The 22,129-nt window shown below is 34.3% G+C and overlaps 2 protein-coding genes across 2 annotated transcripts in view; both read right to left on the bottom strand.

The window, feature by feature from the left end:
* LOC144439702 (uncharacterized) overlaps nt 1-22,129 on the bottom strand; it is a 90,580-nt gene that overhangs the window by 15,690 nt on the left and 52,761 nt on the right. The gene's annotated exons all lie outside the window — the stretch shown is intronic.
* LOC144440414 (uncharacterized) overlaps nt 11,669-22,129 on the bottom strand; it is a 29,336-nt gene continuing 18,875 nt past the window's right edge. Inside the window, exons 10-21 of the mRNA XM_078129785.1 lie at nt 18,728-18,964; nt 18,207-18,350; nt 17,432-17,485; nt 17,103-17,185; nt 16,779-16,998; nt 16,034-16,144; nt 15,653-15,819; nt 14,882-15,004; nt 14,280-14,391; nt 13,857-13,944; nt 13,505-13,604; nt 11,669-13,108 (exon numbers count right to left, since the gene is read on the bottom strand). Coding sequence (XP_077985911.1) covers nt 13,040-13,108; nt 13,505-13,604; nt 13,857-13,944; nt 14,280-14,391; nt 14,882-15,004; nt 15,653-15,819; nt 16,034-16,144; nt 16,779-16,998; nt 17,103-17,185; nt 17,432-17,485; nt 18,207-18,350; nt 18,728-18,964 — 1,508 coding nt within the window. The 3' untranslated portion in view covers nt 11,669-13,039. The remainder of the gene's footprint in view (nt 13,109-13,504; nt 13,605-13,856; nt 13,945-14,279; nt 14,392-14,881; nt 15,005-15,652; nt 15,820-16,033; nt 16,145-16,778; nt 16,999-17,102; nt 17,186-17,431; nt 17,486-18,206; nt 18,351-18,727; nt 18,965-22,129) is intronic.

Here is a 22,129-nt window from a genome sequence, read left to right on the forward strand (position 1 = left end):
TCCTATTTATATTTCTTTATGTTCAAATTTTAAATGCTGCAGATATAAAATTCCTAGCAAAGTTCTTTAAACCTGAGAATTCTATTGATGACTGTACTTGTCTGGTAGTGTTAATGAAAATAGAGGGGGCCCGAACAGTGCGTTATGGATGGTCATATCTATCAGTATGATTGTGTGAATGATTGAAAAAGACTGGCCAGTCGAACGTATGTTTGTGATGTGATTGAGAAGTACACAATTCAATAGCCAACTCAGGATATAATTATTCTACAATTCAATTTTCTAATTATCTGTGATGTCTCTCTTTGATGTAATTTATTCATTGAAGTACATGTTGACGAAATAAGTATATCTGGTTCGGAATTTGAGATTTTAGCAATCTTAGTTTTCAAGGGTCGTATAAATTTTACATTTCTAACACGACATACGAAAAAGCATTAATTACTTCTTCTTTTCAATTCTCATTTATGAAGGGCACATTATTTTTAGATATTTTAGTCTGTAACGAGGACGTTACAAATTTTGGAAAGAGAGGAAAGTGTCACAGATGACATATTTATATTTTCAGTAAACTTAATATTTTAACAACATCGCATGTCCTTGTTTGACTGAAAGGTCAATAGACGGTCTCAAGGATATCGGATTTAGACCACACAGGATTCCAAGCATACTCGAATACATGAGACGACAGTCTGCATTTCATAAATATCTAGGATTCATAGTGATCATTCATCAATGTTTTAAAATTACTTTTAGGGCATTATAACGCCCATGAAAACTGTAAATGGATTGCATTAATTATTTGGCCATTGGCCATGCGTTATGTATATTTAGACTTTAAGGACGTCACAATAAAGTACACTGGGGACAGGCACTTCACTCAGTTTTGGTGGGGAAACTTGGCTTCGCGGAAAGTCAATGAACGAGGCACTATGCTGGGTGTTTGCCTTCGTCTCGAGTGTAGATTTACACACAAACTGTGTAGTCTGAGCTAATTCCCTCTAAAGTTCAAGTGTGATCCTGGTACGTACATACAGAAGTTGAGTCAGATATGAGATATGAGAGTGATTCGGGTGTTATTACTTGGTCTATCAGCTGTGTGCGAAGATCAGTAGTAATACATACATGCATGCATACATGCATACATACATACATACATACATACATACATACATAGACAGCCAGTCAGACAGACACTTTTCATCCCTAAATTATAAACTTCCCTTTAGGAAAGTAAAAAATGATACAGAACATGTATTTCTCGCAAACATCTGATCAGATCCTATAATCACACTTGACAAGAGAATACCTAACATACTGATATACTGGCAGAACCACTGAAGTGGTTGACTAGTTGGTGGTCTGTTTCATAGCGATGGCGCACAAGTTTTCAGACACAAGTTTCTGTTGAAACTATCAGGTCATAATAAATGTAAACTGTTAACTGAACAAAGGGATAGTGTTTGGAATATGGGAACTAGATAAACGAGATTATAACTTATAATATATAGACATAAATTCTCCATATAATACATCTCTTTTGACGACAAAAATATTCAAACGGTTCTCCCTGTACCTGACATGTGTATAACCTCTAATATTAAGTCTATCAAAAGTATATGTACCTGAAATCAGTGATCACGGCTTATTCACATTCTTCACAACCAATTGCCACAAGCATTGATATTAAACTGCTATTCAGGTTCATATACCCATAACATTTATGAAAACGAGTCATAGTACACTTAACAAATACGAATAATGTCTTATGCATGCTATTGTACGAAATAGATAACCTATGGTGAATCCATAAACACACTCAAGTTAAATCGTGAACTGACAGGCTTTACTTTCACCAGCAATTGCTGTAGCTTACAAAGTGTATGTTTCCACTACATATACGAATATAGCAAGTATGCACACTATATTACTATATTTAAAAAGTAAACCCACCTGACGTAGCAAACAGAAGGAAACATGTAACATAACTCAGTTGCCCCACCATGGTAACTGTTCGGCGATCTCGAGTAGATTATGGCGTGTGACAAATGCGTTAATTTATTCAAAATGGTGTCACTCATGAATATTTCATGAGATACTATAATTCACCCTGGGTGGTTAAAACAAGGACTGAGAGTTGAAGATTATATATATATATATATATACACACACACATATATATGTAAACTTATGTATGTATATGTATATATGTATGTCTATTATTTGTCATGGTAAAGTTGCATGTTTTGAGTAAAATTAAATATTTGCAGACATTCAAACACACACAATAAATCATGAGAAGAGAGACAAATAGTACAAATAGTTTTACCGTAGGGATAACTGTAGTTTAATAAGTTCACACTTTAAATATAATAAAAACATATTGTATATATATATATATATATATATATATATATATATATATATATATATATATATATATATATATATATATATATATATATATATATATATTTGAGGTTCCCAATGAACTCAATGGTCACACAGTCTTTTCGATTCAAGCTGAAAGACATAGTTAAAGTGCAATGGTTTGTATTAAAACACCATCGGAATCGTTTCTATAGCTAACATCAAACATTATCTTTACAGATGAAAATCACTCAGTAATAGTAAATTATGTACTCTTCATATGCGAAGATGCTTTTATTACAAACTTCCCCATAAGATCCCCAAATTTCATTTGTGTAGTTTGGGTAATTTTTGCCATAATTCATTCTCAAATACCATATAATTATCTATATTACGACCACATTGTAGCGTATAACGTTATCTTTTCCTGTAACTATTGTAATGTTTCGACTATGACCTTGACATTTGACTGTATTATCATTTGCAAATTTGTGACTGATTTATATATATATATATATATATATATATATATATATATATATATATATATATATATATATATATATATATAGTTTTGGTAGTACTGGAACTCTTTCTTGGTTGTAACTCGGAGTTTCACGCATTGCGCGATCATCAGACAACTTGTCTGATGATCGCGCAATGCGTGAAACTCCGAGTTACAACCAAGAAAGAGTTCCAGTACTACCAAAACTATTACGCTCTGCCACTGCGGTATAGAGCACTGTTTTAGCAGATTGATACTCACCGAGTTATATATATATATATATATATATATATATATATATATATATATATATATATATATATATATATATATATATATATAACTACTATGTCTGGTGTTGGTTATGTGAAATTTTCCCATTGTGCTTTAATAAAAGTATTAGACAAATAAGATGACCTTCAATTTTAATTATGACTTTGACCTTTAATCGGAGAGGTCATATGGTGAATGAGTTGCACGTCTCCCAAACATATATACACATTGACTGTGATTATAGCACATCTGGAGCCATATATTTGACGTGTTTTTTTATAGTTTTTTTTAATGTTTAGCATCCTGTCACGTTACAATGGAATCTGCCTCCTGTGAGTTTACGCAAGAGAATCTAAAGTGGCAACAACAGTTTTCTGATGGCCCAGATATAACTCTAACCAAATATGATGTCAAATGTTGTATTGTAAACTATTACCAAGACCGTTCGTCTATTCAGCAAATGGAGACGGAACAACAGTCATTAATTTCTCATGCTGACAACAAATCAGTAATATAATTTCCAATCTCGGTAAAATGATATATTCAAGAAGAACACTGCGCAACTCAAAACTATTTTCAACTCACCTGATGCACGTAGTAAGATTGATAATAAAGAAAAGACCACTATCTGTAATGCCCGCAACATTCTGCTTTGTTATAATAACTATCTCCCTTCTGGGTTCATACACAAGGCCAATTGCATTAGTTAGCTGTTATGCAAAATGCAAGGGACAACACGACTTACATATATCACATATATAAACGCTTGACAAACACCATTTTATTAGCATGCTGGGAACGTTAGAGGTCAGATAAAAGAACCATCATGTGATGTTACTCTGTTATCACGGACGGAAACATGCGTATATCATGTATAAACACTTGAAAGGTAGCAGGTGTAAAGTTCAAAGGTGGAGGATTTTGTTCAATATTAACTGTCACCTTAATCCATTATATTTTGACAATATACGGATACTATCAAACCAACGGGACAAATTGACTTTCAGTAGGCCATTCCAGACAAAAAAATAGGAAATTGAGAATACAGCGCCCTCGCTCAAATTAGTCATACAGTCCTTTCTTTGTTAGGATGTCCGCGATACATGCGTTGTAGATACAGGCGTATTACTAGCATATCGGTACTTCATAGATAACTGATGACCTTGTAGTTTGATCCAACTGAACCAGATACCGATATTGCACTTGATCTGTAATTTAGATTATGACATGTATAAAACTATAATCATAATTGCGAATTAAGCAGTGCGTAATTACCATAGACCCAGCTTTATAGGTGTTTCATTTTTATTTGATAGAAATTGCTAGGGATAGGGGTAACCAGTCATACCATTTGTTGTACAGACTATATATACGTTTTACGGTCAAGTGTTTATGTAATTGCACAGCTTATCAGCTATATATAATTATATTATACCAGTATATTGATGGTGGAAATCGAGGGATCTGATTGGTCTAGACATCGAGCTAGCGCGTCTAAAACGAGTGATAATGCACTGCTGGTACGATAATGCACTGCTGGCACGCGTCCAAATTTTGTTCGTCTACGAGCATTGAGTTGTAGTCCGCCGTGATACTGATAGTGAACTCTTCGAATTGTCAGAGGAGGATTTTCTCTCAATGAGACAATATTTTATGAGAAATTATGAAGGAAATTTCGAAAGCAACCCAGTCATCGCGTATTTGTTCAAATCATCGCCTTCTACATGTACTAAGGTCAAGGCGCTAGGCATGCACGAGATCGGTCGCGGTCCCAGCCTCGGCGCGGCTGGAGTGGAAACATTGGTGAGCTGTCCTGTCCTGTCATAAAAATGAAGCAAGTGAAAGAGGTTACACTGGCCGACTTACCATTAATCTAAATAGAAATTTGTCTGGGATCCTGTCCTAGAGTATCAGTCATCAATCCGAGAGGGAAATCCTCAAACCCGAAAATCTACTGACGTAACTTCCAGTAATATAAATACATTGTAAATATCAACCTGCCGCCATGCCTATCGTCTCACTTCACCGAGTCGCGAATTCGGCCGGGAACGATCGAAGCACGCTGTATTTAATAAACCACTTCAAGTTTATACCTTGAGTCAAACAGGTTGTTTATTCATCACTGTGCACTTTTAATGAGCCGATCAATGTACAGATTATCCCTTGAAACGACGAGCAGATAAAATAAATCCAGTCGCTGCACGACGTTCACATTAAGGCCAAGATCAGCTGTCTTGAAAAGCAGCGTTATTGTTATGCAAATTAGACACAGAGGCGCATATGAAACGAGAAAACGTTAGTTCTTATCTTGTTTCCGATATTTTCAATATACTGGTATAATATAATAGCGATAAACCACCCCCTGGGGAAGGTATACCACTCGGTTTTGACCAGTGAACTCAATATATGCACTCGCTATCGCTCGTGCATATATTTCGTTCACTGGTCAAAACCTCTTGGTATACCATCCCCAGGGGGTGGTTTATTGCTTAAATATAAATCTACTTTTGAAGACAGCATCTACTCTTTTATAACCCCACAACGTCAAATGTAAAGCGCTAGTATAGTTTAACAGTTCGTAATCCAGACCGTTGATATGAATCGTAAGCTTCTTCTATCAGTATCTCGACATATTAATTTGTATGTACAAATCATTTGAATGTATTTGACTTTTACCATGATTATTTGTATGTACATGCCGAGCAACATTCTATTCTTGTTAGGACCTTGATGAAGGTCATCGGTGTATTCCCTACACGTTGGTCATATTATCAATGACTCTATTGTTATTAGAACAGTTACTGCGCCAAACGCGTCCATTTCTGCCCAACACCGGGTTTCTGATTCTGTTGTGGCATACAAATATTAATCTTCACTATACTACCACTATTTCCTAAACTATTTATGCATACATTTAATATCCTTAATCCACACAATATTTATGTCAGAGACAAACACATAATTGTCAGCAGATTGCTAAAATATAACAGTTTAATATGCTTGGTCTGTTCAACGAAAATATATCTGTAACAAAGGCCAAAACCTGTACAGAGAATAGCTTGGAATCACATGTTAGAAAAAAAAACGAAAGGCAAACACATTCAACATTCGTGTTTGAGGGCATGAGTCGATATTTTGGTGGAGTTATATTACGACATATATCAAAACGTGGCTTATTAAAGATCTTATTTTTAAATGAAATATGTGGTACTGCTATTACAACAACAACAACAACAACAACAACAACAACAATAACAATAACGACGACGACGACGACGACGACGACGACGACGACGACAAATGTTGAAGTGGTTCGCACACCTACGCAGTAGTTTCACCATTTATCATTTCTGACAATATTTTATTATATTTGTTTTACTCAACATGTGACCTGTTTATTTTCAACGACAAACGTGTAACTGTGAGCGTCATACACTATTTTTAGTTATTATTGAATCTATTTAATTTTGATCAATTTTGTAAGTGTTATGTGGCCTTCCCTGTAAGGAAATTTTACAACGGAGTAATAGAATTATATTCGATACCTCATCTGCTTACTAATTTCGACCACAAATACATTCTTCACGGTGTTCTCGTTGCTATGGAAACATGATATAGTAATCTAATTAGAATATTGCAACTTGACATGATATTTTACATAATTCCTACACATCTTTCATTCGTTGTCAGGAAAGTTTTTTTAATCATAATGTATATAGTTTTAAGGGACTTCATTTGCTGCATTCCGTGGGGTTTTATTTCATCATAATTAATGTAAATCATTGTCGATACAGCATTTCTGATTTGCGATGTTGAATTCGCCCTCACACACGAATGTCTACCGAACAACCCTTTCGTTTTCTCTCGCAAAAATTCAAGCTGCCATTGATATGGTACTTTCACCGAGTAACATTTACAGTTGCTTTGTGCCCAAGTTCATTGTGTGGAACAGAACAGTCTTCGTCAATACATATTTCCGTATATGTGTTTTCTATCTTGGTACACACGAAGTGAAACTGTAAGGATCATCATATGAGGAAGTCAATAAAGCTATCGTTATGAATTATGGCATATGTGTCGGAATTTTCCCAAATTGGAGTAAATGAATGGCTATTATATTATATGGCAAAGGTAATACTCTAGCAACATTTACTCAACCGTTATCACATTGACATACACCTAACCATCCCATCTGGCCATGGTGATATCCTTTCTCCGAGAGTAGTATGTGACAAAATATTGTACTGTTTAAAACTCTGTCTACAATCCCCAGAAACTATACCACCAAGGGTACATTACGTCGAGGATGTAATTCTATGTCAGATTGTTCACATGTCATGTATTCGATCTATCTCTGTACAAGTTGTAACAGATTGAAAGTTTTGATATTTGGTGCAGTGAAATGTTGTAATAACACGTCATTGTACAAAAATCACATCAAGAAACAAAGTCGTAAAATTTTAAAACGTCAAAACTTGTAATTAATATATTGTTTCTATTCATTCATTTGTTAATGGCTATTTAATACCAGAAAGTTCAACCATTTCCCTTAAGTACCAGCTTAGGTCATGGAGAAGTATTGTTGGTGAGGAAGTCATAGGCGTATTATTAATAGAACATACATCCGAATTGAGAGTTCTGATATTAGCTGCACATAGTTTTATCGAAATGTAATCAACAGCAGAATTACCAATATTAGCATTCCAATGTTAAAAGGAGAGTTGATTTAAATTCTAACGCTCGACATTCAAATAACACCCTCACACAAACAATGTCGATTCGATATTTCGTTCGTTTACTTGGTATTTGTCAATTCAATCGTGTAGCAGGGTCATTTGACCTCTGATGTGTTACATTCTCTGTTCACCAACCAAGTCATCATGTATTCATATGCAAATAATCAGGAGATTGACTCATAGTGTCTTGAACAGAGTAGTTTTATTCAATATCAATACATTCTACTGTAATTTATATCTTGTTTATATAAAGAATAGGAAGCAAAACTGTAAAGGAAATATATTCACTTGACAAAGTTTGTCAAACATTTGTTAAAATATTACGAATTTTCATTTGAGACCAATGCAATATATTTAACAAGTGACAGAAATGTCATAATAACTCATTGTACAAAGATCAAAGGTTAAAACTTGCACAACGTTGTAAAAGTTCAAGACAGATGTTATAGCCCATACTATTATACAAATTAAAACTTGGCAGTATGTGAGACTTTCGGTAACGTGTAAAGTGATCTCCTTCGCCTGTTTAAATCGAAGATAACAAGTATATATGATATTCTCTTTCCATTGTTCATACCTTAATATCTGTCAATAGGCAAGACTCGTGATGTTTGCTTTGGTCACCAAATGTAGGTCAATGACTAATAGCAAATAATGCCAACCACGAACAATACTGCTCTTGTCATAATTCAAGTGATAGCAAACACTTCTATTGAATTTTTAATATGATAATCAAGACGGAGTTTACATAATATATATTTTAATATACGAGTAATACAGTGAGTGTACGTATGTACAATAAATCGACCAATGTCTAAAATATGTGTAGCTATATAGCCCACTTTGCTCGAATACATGTAAAAAAAACATCTATATTTTGATGTTTCTTTTATCCCAATGTCTAAACTTGAATATACTGGTATATATGTATATATGGTGTATATTGACATGATCTAAATCTACCATTGCAAGTGCTATATTTATGATTGATGTCTCTCTCACTAATTATACATCTAACTACAATTGACAACAGTATTTAATTTCTGCAAACAGATATTTGCAATTGCACTGCCTATATATTTGTATCGATATTGTATATCTTCTCAGTTACATGTATTGTTTAAATATGCCAATTTCTAACTCAAGCTATGATTTACATAATTTACACGCTAGAACTGATATTATTTCTCGTGTATGCTGTTAAACGGATTATATTTGGTAACGGTGCCAGTCCAGTGACTCGCCCACACATTGGGTTGTCGACCATATATTTATCTTTGTTTTGCATATAGTGTGATAATGGTCTAACGACAATTGCTTTTGTTAAAATCTGCCGTCAACGATCAAGACGTACAAGGTACTAAGTACTGCAGCTGTAAGACGTAAACTGCTATGTCCAATATTGAATTATGTGTTTATCTTGAGTATGTTGTTACATTGTTGTACAACGAAATACTGGTGTAGATAAATATACACTATACTAAATAGACAAGATTGTGTTTTGGAATATGTACAGTGGGTAGTGGTGGAATTGCTTTTTTCCTACAATGTGATGCAAATCAAAATCGTCATTTACGTTTCGTGAGTACAAAATATATAATAAAGTTACAGAAACTAATACATCATACATAAGACAAACACGTAAACTGACGGTACCATTCAGTACCATGTAATGTGAGGCCTACAGTACTTGTTTTTTCTATCCACAGGCGTTAATACGCTTGATACATTGTCTGTTATGTGAAACAAACTCATGACCTCTCCATTGTTAACTCTCCCGAACAACGACCGACACGTATTGAGGTCACCGCATGTTGTCATACATAAAAACCTCTTGTAAAAAAAATCTGTAAAAAAAATCTTTAAAAAAATATCACATGAATAGATACGATGTATCGATTATGTCTAGAATACATATTAATATTACGTTATATGACAAAAAAGAAAAAACTTACTAAATTTAAACACATCATTTTTAACAAACTAATCCTACTTTGAGCAATACAAATTATCTCTATTCTATGGGTTTTATACTTAAAATACATGACGCTCAAAATGGCATTATGCATGTTATGTCAGTTATATAACTTATACGTCTAATATCATGTTATCAATCTTGAAAGTTGTTCAGAACATTTTCACATGTCAATCTATACAGCGTAATGACTCTCCTTTCAAGTTGCATAATATCATCTAAAGCAGATGATTTTTATTTTCATCTGGCAATACAAACAGTATTGTGCAGTATATGTTCTGTTTAAATCACTCGAAATCACAAGTTAAAGGGACTTGTGACCCCCACTTTGATAAATTCTTGGGTCGACAAACAAATCACATTGACATGCAAATACTACGTATCTATTAACTGCACTGTTGAAAACTGTTCTCTTAAGTACTGATTTATGTGTTCTGGCTTAAACATCAAGTAAAAAAATTGTAGTCGAACAAAATACTGGTGTAAATATACGTATACATATTAAATTATGAATTTTAGATTGTGTTATGAAAACATAAAAATAGTCAGTGATGTAATTTGTCTTTTTGTGTGATTGACAGTGGTCAGAATAACATAATTGTGGCTCTAATATTCATTATAGTAAATAATTTACCCTGGAATTACATCGTCGACAGCAGATCATATTTATTTTCGTCTGACACTACTGGCGGCCCAGCTCATTCTTCCGTAAATCCAGCCATAGTAAAAGGGTCTCGTGACCTTACTTTTGTTGAATTCTTTGGTCAACAAGCTAGCCACATTGGCATGCAAATGACTACGAATTTGTTCAATGCACAGTTGAAATCTGTTTTGCTAAGTACTGATTTATGTGTTCTGGCTATTATATCAAGTAACGAAAATGTAGTACATACCACTTGTATAGATAGATAGATATATACTAGATTATGTTGAAATTGCAATTGTTCCTGGCTTAGACTAAAAACAGCGTGATGCAAATCAAAATAATCTAAATCTCATTTGCGCAAACTATAAATAATGGCTGAAACTAAATGGACTGTACATTCCAGTATGATGTGATGATGACGCTTGCAATATTTTTCTGTCTATATTTGCTATGTCAATGAACCTTGTTACACACTTTCTTGTTACCAGTTTAGGTCACCGATTGTGACGTATTGAGGTCAACGACTCAAACGTATTCAAATGTAAATGTATTAAAGGTTGTACAATGACAATGTGCAGTTTAAAGGAGACTTATATTTCATACAAAATTGATATTTTAAACATTTCCATATGAACTACATACAATGTTACCATGTATAGAAATTCATAAATAGAATACATTACAATACTGTGTGATATGACAGTGATATCTTGACTATTTACTTTATGTAGCCTTTGTACTCTATCATGCAAAATCACACTAAACACATACATTTGGACACTCGAGTCCGCTTCTCGATTTACTGTGTGCACAACAAATTCATAAAATTAAAAAAAAAGGTTATGTTGGCAGAAAAACCATGCTATCATTTTGAAAGTTGTTTATAAATGTTCCCTATGATTTCCTGTTTACTACTATATAATAACTTAATTGTATTCCTGATAATATTACAATGCATTAATAGTGATGTCAATGACGTGTCTCAAAATGTATTATTTTCATACAACTTGTCTAGCTAAAATGTAGCAAACCAATATCAAGTTATTTTTTAAAAATAGTACAGAAATTACATGTATATCAATGTAAATAACAACAATGTAAATTGTTATCGTGTTTGGATGAGATATTTATATAAACTTCAATCCAAATACCACATTTCACATAGTGCATTGTGAAAACTAATATTCTACTATAAAGCTAAAAAATTGACAATTAAACAGTGAAGTAGTAAAGAATAACAGCCAAGATTGAAAGAATGTAGTATTATTCCCCTCTAGATGCAACTGGTGTATTGATATTGACCTTCAATGTCAGGTTTCTACAACAGTATTAACGCTGTATAAGAACATGGTAAAGAGGATGAATATACTAGATTACCCCTGACCTCTCAAATCTATACTACGATCATAAACAGTTGTACCACCACTAGAAGATACCTATGATCTCTACTATCTATTAAAATAACATTATCAGTTTTACCACCACTAGAAGAGACCTATGACCTCTACTATCTATTGAAATAATATTATCAGTTTTACCTCCACAAGAAGAGCCCCATGACGTCTAAAATCTATACTACGATCATAAACAGTTGTACCAAGAGTAGAAGAAACCCATGACGTCTACTATCTATTCAAATAATATTATCAGTTTTACCACTACTAATAGAGACACATGACGTCTACTATCTATACTAAGAACATAAAAAGTTTTACCACCACTATTAGAGGCCATGACCTCTACTATGTACTCAAATAACATTAACAGTTTTACCACCACTAGTAGAGACCTATGACCTATGACCTCTACTATCTATTCAAATAACATTAAAAGTTTTACCACCACTAATAGAGACACAGGACCTCCACTTTCTATTCAAATAACATTAACAGTTTTACCATCACTAGTAGATACCTATGACCTCTACTATTTATTCAAAAAACATTAACAGTTTTACCACCACTAAGAGACACATGACCACGACTTTCTATTCAAATAACATTAACAGTTTTACCACCACTAATAGAGACACATGACCACGACTTTCTATTCAAATAACATTGACAGTTTTACCACCACCAGAAGAAACCCATGAGCTCTACTATCTATAATAAGAACATTAACAGTTTTACCACCACTAGTAGAGACACATGTCCTCTACTATATATTCAAATAACATTAACAGTTTTACCATCACTAGTAGATACCTATGAGCTCTACTATCTACAATAAGAACATTAACAGTTTTACCACCACTTGTAGAGACCCATGAGCTCTACTATCTACAATAAGAACATTAACAGTTTTACAACCACTAGTAGAGACCCATGAAATATAAATATCAAGTGACATTATCATAAACATCTACATTGGTTATGCATTTAAAAAATAGCCAATACACGGTGAATGTGATAAAATATGAAAAAAGAAAAACTTAAATTTGATTTTCACAACAATTTATGGAATCATGCATAGCAAGACATAGATATTTCATTAATAGTCAAACTCATCATCTTCCACTGTCCATCTTATTCTTACTTATCACCTGTACATTCCAGATTAGCATATGGAGATTCTCCTAGACGTTGAAAGTTGATGTATTTCTAAAATAAATAAACAATTCTGGAATTAAAGTCAACAAGAAAAAGGGGATTCATTTTCAATTTCTGTTAAAGTTTACATCAGCCGTTCTTTTTGTTTTAATATATATTTTCTCGGGGTTTTCATCAAGAAATCATGCAAGTGATGTTTTAAAAAATAGAAACGTAAGGATTACATCAATTGAAATGTTCATCTATTAGAGTTTTAAAATACAAAATACTCTATATATTTGTTGACTTGCAGTATAATGTTACTTTTGTGAAATCATTATAACTTAACAAATACAGGGTCACATGGCATAGTCTAGATGCCAACGTGGAAGATCTGAAAGAGTCGATGAGGGATCACTAGACTACATAAATGTCAGAGAATAGATAACATTATATCTGTGTACTCACCTTGGTATCGTTGTTGAATGAATGCATGGTATCCAGAAGAGTCTTAAATGTTGGACGTTTTGATGGTTTACGGTTCATACATGCTGTCATCATTTCATTCCTATGAATAATAAATAGTTTCATCCGAGCAATGTATATAAAATGTACGAGATAAATGTAAAACAAACAAATGTCCTTAACATTTTCCCATTCATACTGTATACATAGATGCAACCTTTGACACACTACTATATGTTATGCAAGGGACATTTGATTTTATATTATGAAAATTCATTGGTCATACAGTTCACTATCAAACAATAGGCTCTACCAAGTGGTGTTTACTATTTATATGTAGTGCATGAGAACTTACAATTGAGGTCCACATTGAGGTGGTTTAGGAAGTGCATATCCACTGGATACTCGATCGGCAATACTGATTCCTTCATATGGAGAAGCACCTGAAAGAATGGGAAAGCTCGGTTGTATTTAGCTGTCACCTTCGTGCCCTCAATGTTTTTTGGCAAACCTTTATCATCACCTAAGCAAATTAATAACGGTATTGCTAAGGACAACGTATCACAATAACCTTACATGTGCGTGTATGTATGTATGTATGTATGTATGTATGTATGTATGTATGTATGTATGTATGTATGTATGTATGTATGTGTCTGCCTACCTGTCTGTCTGTCTGTAATTTCACTTGTGCAATTTTACTTATACACAAGCTGCGTGCATTTCAAGACAATACGTTTTCTGTTAGCACTGCAAGGGTAGATATTGCTATACAAACCTAAACTGACTACTTCCCACAGCACCACACCAAACGACCAGACATCACTTTTCGTTGAGAAGTCCTTCTTCAACACCGACTCTGGTGCCATCCATTCATGTGGAATATTATCCTGAAAGCAAAACACAGATTTTTTTAAAAGGTTAATAACACGATTTTTGAATATTTTACAACATCACCACCAAGAGGTTTTTTCTCACTATCCATAACATCAACTGTATTTCTATACGTCCGTCCAATATCTCGGAAATCAGCAGTACGTACAGATTTAGTTTACTACATTGAACGACATCAGCAAAATATTATAGATACCATGTGAAAACAGTGATAGCAGAGCGACGTCTCCGATATTGAGTTTCTCAAATGACAGCACACTCAATCTAATTTTTTCTTCAGTAGTACGAACTGGTAATGTTTACGTTTCTTCCGGCAATAAAGCACAAGTTATTGCTTGATTTTATTTGTGCATTTTAATTTTGAAAAAGCAATCGTCAATTTGCTTGTATACAAACAAGATTTCAGTGATTCATCAGTATTGTTATTGCTGGTGAGGGTCGTTACTTTTTAGATAAGTCGACTTTCATAAATGATCCCTTACAAACCTTCGTTTTTGCAAAGAATCTTTTCACAGTTATCACATTACTGGCATATCCAAACTGAGATATCTTACATGTCATCGAGCTTTCTACCATTACATGTTTGGCAGCCAGGTATCTATGTACAATCTAAAAGTACATAAAACAACAAGTAAGGCATTGAACAACATGTGTATCTGATATAATTGAAATTGGAGCTAACTGTGGCACTTTCAACTTGACGTAGATATCGGTTATTAACAATAGAAATGGAAACAAGTTCCAAAAAGTCCCAACTGGCACTCACCACATTAACAGAGCATTTTGAAGCGAGTAAATGCAAGGAAAGCAGTAATGAATGTACGAGAAATCAATCATTTGTAAAGCTTAATATACATTCAGGCGTGAAAATATGGGAGGAGTGACAGGGGAATATAACAGATATGTCTGTCTGTCTGTCTGTCTGTCTGTCTGTCTGTCTGTCTGTCTGTCTGTCTGTCTGCCTGCCTGCCTGCCTGCATGCATGCATGCATGCATGCATGCATGTATGTATGTATGTATGTATGTATGTATGTATGTATGTATGTATGTATGTATGTATGTATGTATGTATGTACGCAGGCATGCATTTTTTCGTACGTGTGAAGATATGTATGTAGGAAGGTGTTTAGGGGGATGCTCTTCATCATCATGCTAATAACAATAAGTAGAAGAAAACTTGTACTCAAAGTCAATGTACCCCTGTTTCTAGGGCAATGAATAGTTGCATGCCTCAATACGCGTTATTGTAATACTTACTTTATTGTCAGATAAATGTTTCATTCCTTTGATTATGTCACAGATGAATGATAACAATTCTCTTTCTGTCAGTGTTCCAGTGCAAGATTTAAACAATTCCTGATTGTCTTCTAAGACTTCTTTCATGTTACCAGAGGACAAATATGGCATCACTAGAGAAACTGGAGCTGTAAATGTTTAAGAATATACATATTTTGACGTATTTTATTCGTGTGTGTTCAAGTATTTATTAATTTACCTTTTATACGGATTTTTGTGAACACTTTGAAGAAACAATGACCGCATATGCAGATATAAACATTGTGTATGAAAGGCGTATCTATTTTGTTTCCAGGATTCAATACAAATCTAAAGCTATAACGAGTAGTGGAAAAGACTTACATGATTTTGTGCAGCATCCTAGAATGTCGATTACGTTCGCATGTTTTGGCAGGGTTTTCAGTAATTCTATTTCCTTTGTAATATCTAGTTCAGCATTTTCATCTAGATTGTCTGTAATAAATACATATTAACCAGACACCTTTTAAACACAGACACTACATTACTGTTTATAGTACAGAATACCTTGACGAAAACGACTGTTCAGTAAAATAACTAACGCTATGCAGTACCCAAACGTAGAGGCCGTACAGCTAGGGTACATCTACATTGACTTTTGTGTACTAGTACTTGCCGCTATTGATACAAACACGTGCAACTATCTGTTCATTGTTAACACTCTAACAGTGATACAACTTAAATTTTCACGTTATTTAACTTTAAACCAAAGGATGTGGTGAACTTATGGGTAAGGAGTGAGACCTCATCCTGGATACATCCACTTAATCGTGTCTTCCTACATACAAAAACAATGTGTAACGTCATAAATCTGAGCTCGTGTTTGTACCAAAATGTATCATAAAAATCTAGTTTATGAATAACCTGCTCTACCAATTGAACTGTATGTTTAATTGTTTTATCTCTTTGAAATTGATGGGTTAAAAAGAATTTTTTTCACGTCGTTTCCCTTTTTCAAACGGAAAGAAGCAACTTAGGTGTCTATTGTAATGTTTTATTGTCAAAAATATTTCGACAATGTGTAAGTTAACCGGAGTTTTTGATACGTTGATATCATAACATGTCTTACCATTAGGCATCTTTATAGCCACGTCAGTAAACCCTTCGTTACCACCAATATGTACAGCAGTACCCCTGGCAATGCTATGATTACTTCCTACATGAATAACAGTCTTAATTTTCAAACGATCCTTCGGAACTTCTAAAGCCATATCTCCGAGTTTCATATATAATCCTTCTTCTGTCTTTGCGGGTGTTAAAGCAGCATACGTGTTGTCCTCTAGTACGACCTATTGCAATATAATGAAAAGAAATAAACTATGACAACTCCGCTATTAGCCATAAACCAACGTAACAGTGAACAATATAGACATTGATATGACATTTAACTTACCTTTGAATTCACGTTATCAACTTCAAATTGTTCATTTTTCAGTCCTTTATGTACATTTTCATAATGTACCGCATTGTTGTGTTCTGTGAGGTAAACACACACAAATATATATATATGATGTATACATATATCTATATTTGATTGTAAATGCAATATTAATAACAGAGCATCATAGACTTATTCTAAATAATTGTTTCATACGTACCTTGGTTTACGTCATAGAGAGAGAAAGAGAGAGAGTGTGTGTATGTATATATATATATATATATATATATATATATATATATATATATATATATATATATATATATATATATAATGGGTCTAACCTGTTGAAACTCTTTTGGTTATATCTTCATATGGCTTCTCCTCAAGTTCATTGACTACAAAATAAGATATAAAAGTATGTTTTACGGAATGACTGTTTTTGTTAGTAATTTAGTACTTAGTACTTATTTGAATTACATACAATTTCAAGTTTCACTTCATACATACGTTATACAGCAGTTGATTGAAATATTACTTATTGGTAATTGGTTAATGAGTAGATGGATGGGTCGGTGGATGGATAGTTGGATGTATGGTTGGCTGCCTGGCTGACAAGACGAACGGACGGACGGACATGCATGCACGCATACATACATACACACACACACACAGAGACATACATACATACATACATACATACATACATACATACATACATACATACATACATAGAGTCATGATGGAGGAATGGTTAGCGTGACCGGCTTGGAATCTACAGGTTCGAGCCCTATCGCTGCCTGCTGTTTGTTTCTGAGTGGCTAAAGTCCTTGGGCATGATTTGAAACGCGACTGTGCCTTAGTCAACCCAGCTGTATAATCGGGGACCTAGTAGGATGTAGGTTGCAATGTGAAGGCTTTAATCCTGTGCGCGGAAATGGCTGCAATGCAGTGTATGCTCCCCAAGGAGTTCAGGAAAACTAAAGGGCCGTTGTGCCGCTCTGATCCGAGCCAGGGGTAATAATTGTAATGCGCTTTGAGCACGGCGTGGGAAAGCACTGTATAAGAACCCAACATTATTATTATACAGACAGACAGTCAGTCAGGGGGCATAGTTACCATCTTCATGTGTTTTACGCTCCTGTTTTCGTCTCCTTACATACAGTAGGACAAAAACCAAGACAGTTGCAATTATAACCACCAGTGCAAGTACGATTCCAATTATGAGTCCAACTTTTGATGAGCTATTTCGAGATGATGGAACTGAAATAAAATGATAACATAAAAACATTTACATTCCCATTGTTCTCATACGGTAAAGGTTGGAATTTCGTTTCACTCTTGGATGTTTTCTCTTAATCAAAAGCGGAGTGATTCAAAATATCATGGAATGGTACACGTATGTAGTCGGTGGAGAAACTAAGAAGTCTTACTCATGAAAGTTTAGGCATGGACGTCACTTTACAACATGTAACATGGATCTCGTGTACAGGTTTCATATTCCCGACAAATATCCTATATCATTTACTATTTGAATCAAAGGCACTATAGTACTGTATATTGAAGCTTGTAAGAAAATGTCCCTCTGTATTTTTACATTAAATCAGTTTTATGATGTAAACGCGATTTCTACTACATACCTCCGATAGCTTCGAACATTGACTCTTCACATTCACCACCAATAGCACAGTAGGTAATTCTGTATGTTGCACTTTTATCATTGACTGTATATTCAGTTATCGTAACATCCACACATTCATTCTCAATTATCCATTCATCAGTACCAGCTAATGCTTCAACTTTCACACACACAAAGTGTGGGTCTTCATGGAGAGTCCAAGTTAGTTTTCCATCATCAAAGTTAACCAATGGTTTACCTGTAAAATAATTACAATATTCGTATGTGTGACAATTGTTCAGTGGGTTTTATATTAGGAGCATCGTCTTTACATAAAAGAAATGTTTGTCAGTGCACCAGTGGTTGAACATTCATTTTATATAAATTATAAACTTATATATACGCATTACAGTGGTTTTTTTTAATTTTCCTTTGCGAAATGAAATTTTATTTCTATACGCAATTCGATTCACTATTGCTGGTGACATTTTTTTCGCAAGAAATGTTGAATTCATAATTTGTATTGTTATATGATAGATTTACAAAAAAATGAAGTCAACATGTCCTACAATTTATGTTATAACTGTAACAATCGGCGGGTGATGACAACAGAACGGGCACATTCATTAACTAGAGGGAACCGTTTCCTCTTGTCGAGTTGAGTGAGAAAACATTCCTCACTCACTCACTCACTCACTCACTCACTCACTCTAAGAGAGGACCTTTTTAATAAAAGACGGGCTATTTTGGATGTTATGGTAACCACTATTTCCATTTGTCATGATAATAATGTTGGTTCTTATATAGCTCTTTCCCACCCAGTCTGGGTGCTCAAAGCGCTTTACAATTATTAACCCTGGCTCGGAACTATAGCGGCACAACGACCCTTTATACTTCCTCAACTCCCTGGGGAGCATACAATCCATTGCAGCCTTTATAAGCGTGTATGATTAAATCATTCACTCTTTCCTACCAGGTCCCCAATTATACAGCTATGAAAATAATGGTACAGTGTTGGGTAAAGCTCCATTGTTTTGTCCAAGGCGCAGCCCAGGACAAACTAATCGAACTTTAATCAACACTATAATGTGTCATTATTTTCAGTTAATGGCCGAGGACGTGTCCTATAACGAAGTTATACTTCTAATTCGACGAGTTTTTAGGTTTTTCACCGGAAAGTAAACCTTGTTATCTACTTGTTATCTGTTACGTAACCTCTTACCCGTTATTATGTTAATTACAAAATTCACTGTAGAAGTCCCAGTCCGGCCAAATAATCCGAGGTTTTCCCCAAAGGTTCAGTGTGAAATCTAAGAACCTGGGAAGGACTCGTTCCGTAACAAAATGACAGTCCCAAATCGACCAGTACTTCCGTTTTACCTATCCGTAGTTCTGTCATTAACCCCGGTGCACATATTAGTGCAGGGGCATATGGGTTTTCGTGTGAAATGCATGTTAATTTTATGAAACATGTATGGTTACGTTCATTATAGGACCACATATAAAAAAATACATGTTGGCAATTTTTATCTTCAAAATTAGTCTTAGGGGGCTAAAAATAAAATGTGGCCCCAAGACCCTATTCTTAACCATTGGTTAGGCAATGAAAACCAATGAATCCATGTGATTATAGTCAACTTCCATTGATATGGCCTTAGCAACAGCCATTAATGCCAGTATATTTTGCAAAGATAACAACATTTTTGGTTAGTCAGGCCAAAAAAAATATCAAAACATGTATGAAATATGCCTATCAACAAGACCATGTCCATAGCAACAGTCAGAACATTATGTATATTGTAAAGATAACAACAGTAATTGGTAGGTATATATAAGGGCAGCTTTAATTCTGTTTCTCATGACCCAAACGACCCTAAATGTCTTCAATTAGATGAAAAAAATTTAAATCGACGCCCTATATGGCAGGGTTAGGAAAACCATGAGTGAATGAAAATTATTTTTTATCGCTGAAATTTGGGCAAATTCAATAAAACAAACAGTTCAAATGTTCCTTCTGACTTTACTTGCCATTTCTAAGTCATTCAGAATGTTAAAATATGATTATGAATCGAAGTAATTTAGTACATACATTAATGATAACAAAGTGCATGTGTCATAAAGTTTGATAATACCGTATAGCTTGTAATTTTAATGAGTTATTTGCATAATTAGTGATTTTCAGTAATTACGCTAGATCTTAAGAATGCACTCATCCTCTGGTATTATATGGATGTGTGAGCTGATTAAAAATATGCACTTCTGATCGCAATAGATATTATACTTAATCGATAAAATAGAGAAAATATCACTATACTAGTACATGTATATTTTGGCATGTCATACCTCTCAGTATCGAAACAATAAAATGCATATATTCGGAATAGGTAGCCGGTGGGGGTCAGCTATGAAACAGTGTTGCGAAGCCCAGGGTTAGTCGAATCTCCACTAAAACTACATCGAGCTGTAAGCCATTAATACACGTACAATTACTGAAATTTAACTAGCAAATTACAGTCTACCATCTTTGAAACAAGTGAATATATCCATCGCCCTTTTGTAATAAAACTTGGCGAATCTCATAAGCTTAAGGTGAACAGATTACACTAACCTAGATCGTGTGGTGGTGTCTGTGGATGGTAGGCTGGTAGCCTGAATGAGAATGGATGGGTACTCTTAGGTAGGTTTTATTTGAGTAGACGTGGTAACAAGGAAAAAAATAGTTGACAAAACAACTACTTGAGTGGTAGACCTGATTATTTTTTTTTCAAAATTATTGTCTAGTATTAAATTGATTTTACTGGCACGACCCAACCTTTACCATACCTGTGACCCACCTAACTACCATCTCTGTCAAGGGGTAGTACGAGACAAAGTGACACTTTTGACTGTTCACAGCCCCCAGGGGAGAGGTCACCGGGGGTGAATTAAGTCAAAGGTGTCACTTCATCTCATACTCACCACATTTACACATCCTCTGCTAAAGATTTACCCCGGTGGAAAGACATGGTCAAATATGACTTTTCGTATAGTGAAACTAAAATGGTGGACTCTAGTGAAATTTACAGCGGGTTAAAAATACACCAAACTCAACTTTTACAAAAGAGGATATGAACAATAAGTTCCAAAGCTACGTTTTATTTATTGATGTAGTAACTAATGGATATGCAATATCATGTCTGGTAGCGCAGAATTTTTCTTTCGACAAGGCGTGAAGGAACAGCAATCTAAAGTTTTGCCTTTATTGAAGGCATTCAGTTTACATCTGATATAAACATATTTTTTGATCAATAGCATAGCATCAATTGAATCGTTACTATACAAAGTTATGTATTCGAGTGAATAGACCCAATTATTTTTATTCAAAACTACTGTCTAGTCTCTCACTCACGCCATTATGTCGTATGCATTGTCTACGTTTCTACTA

This window comes from Glandiceps talaboti, chromosome 9 (genome assembly GCF_964340395.1).
Source record: "Glandiceps talaboti chromosome 9, keGlaTala1.1, whole genome shotgun sequence".
In the NCBI taxonomy this organism is placed as follows: Eukaryota; Metazoa; Hemichordata; class Enteropneusta; family Spengelidae; genus Glandiceps; species Glandiceps talaboti.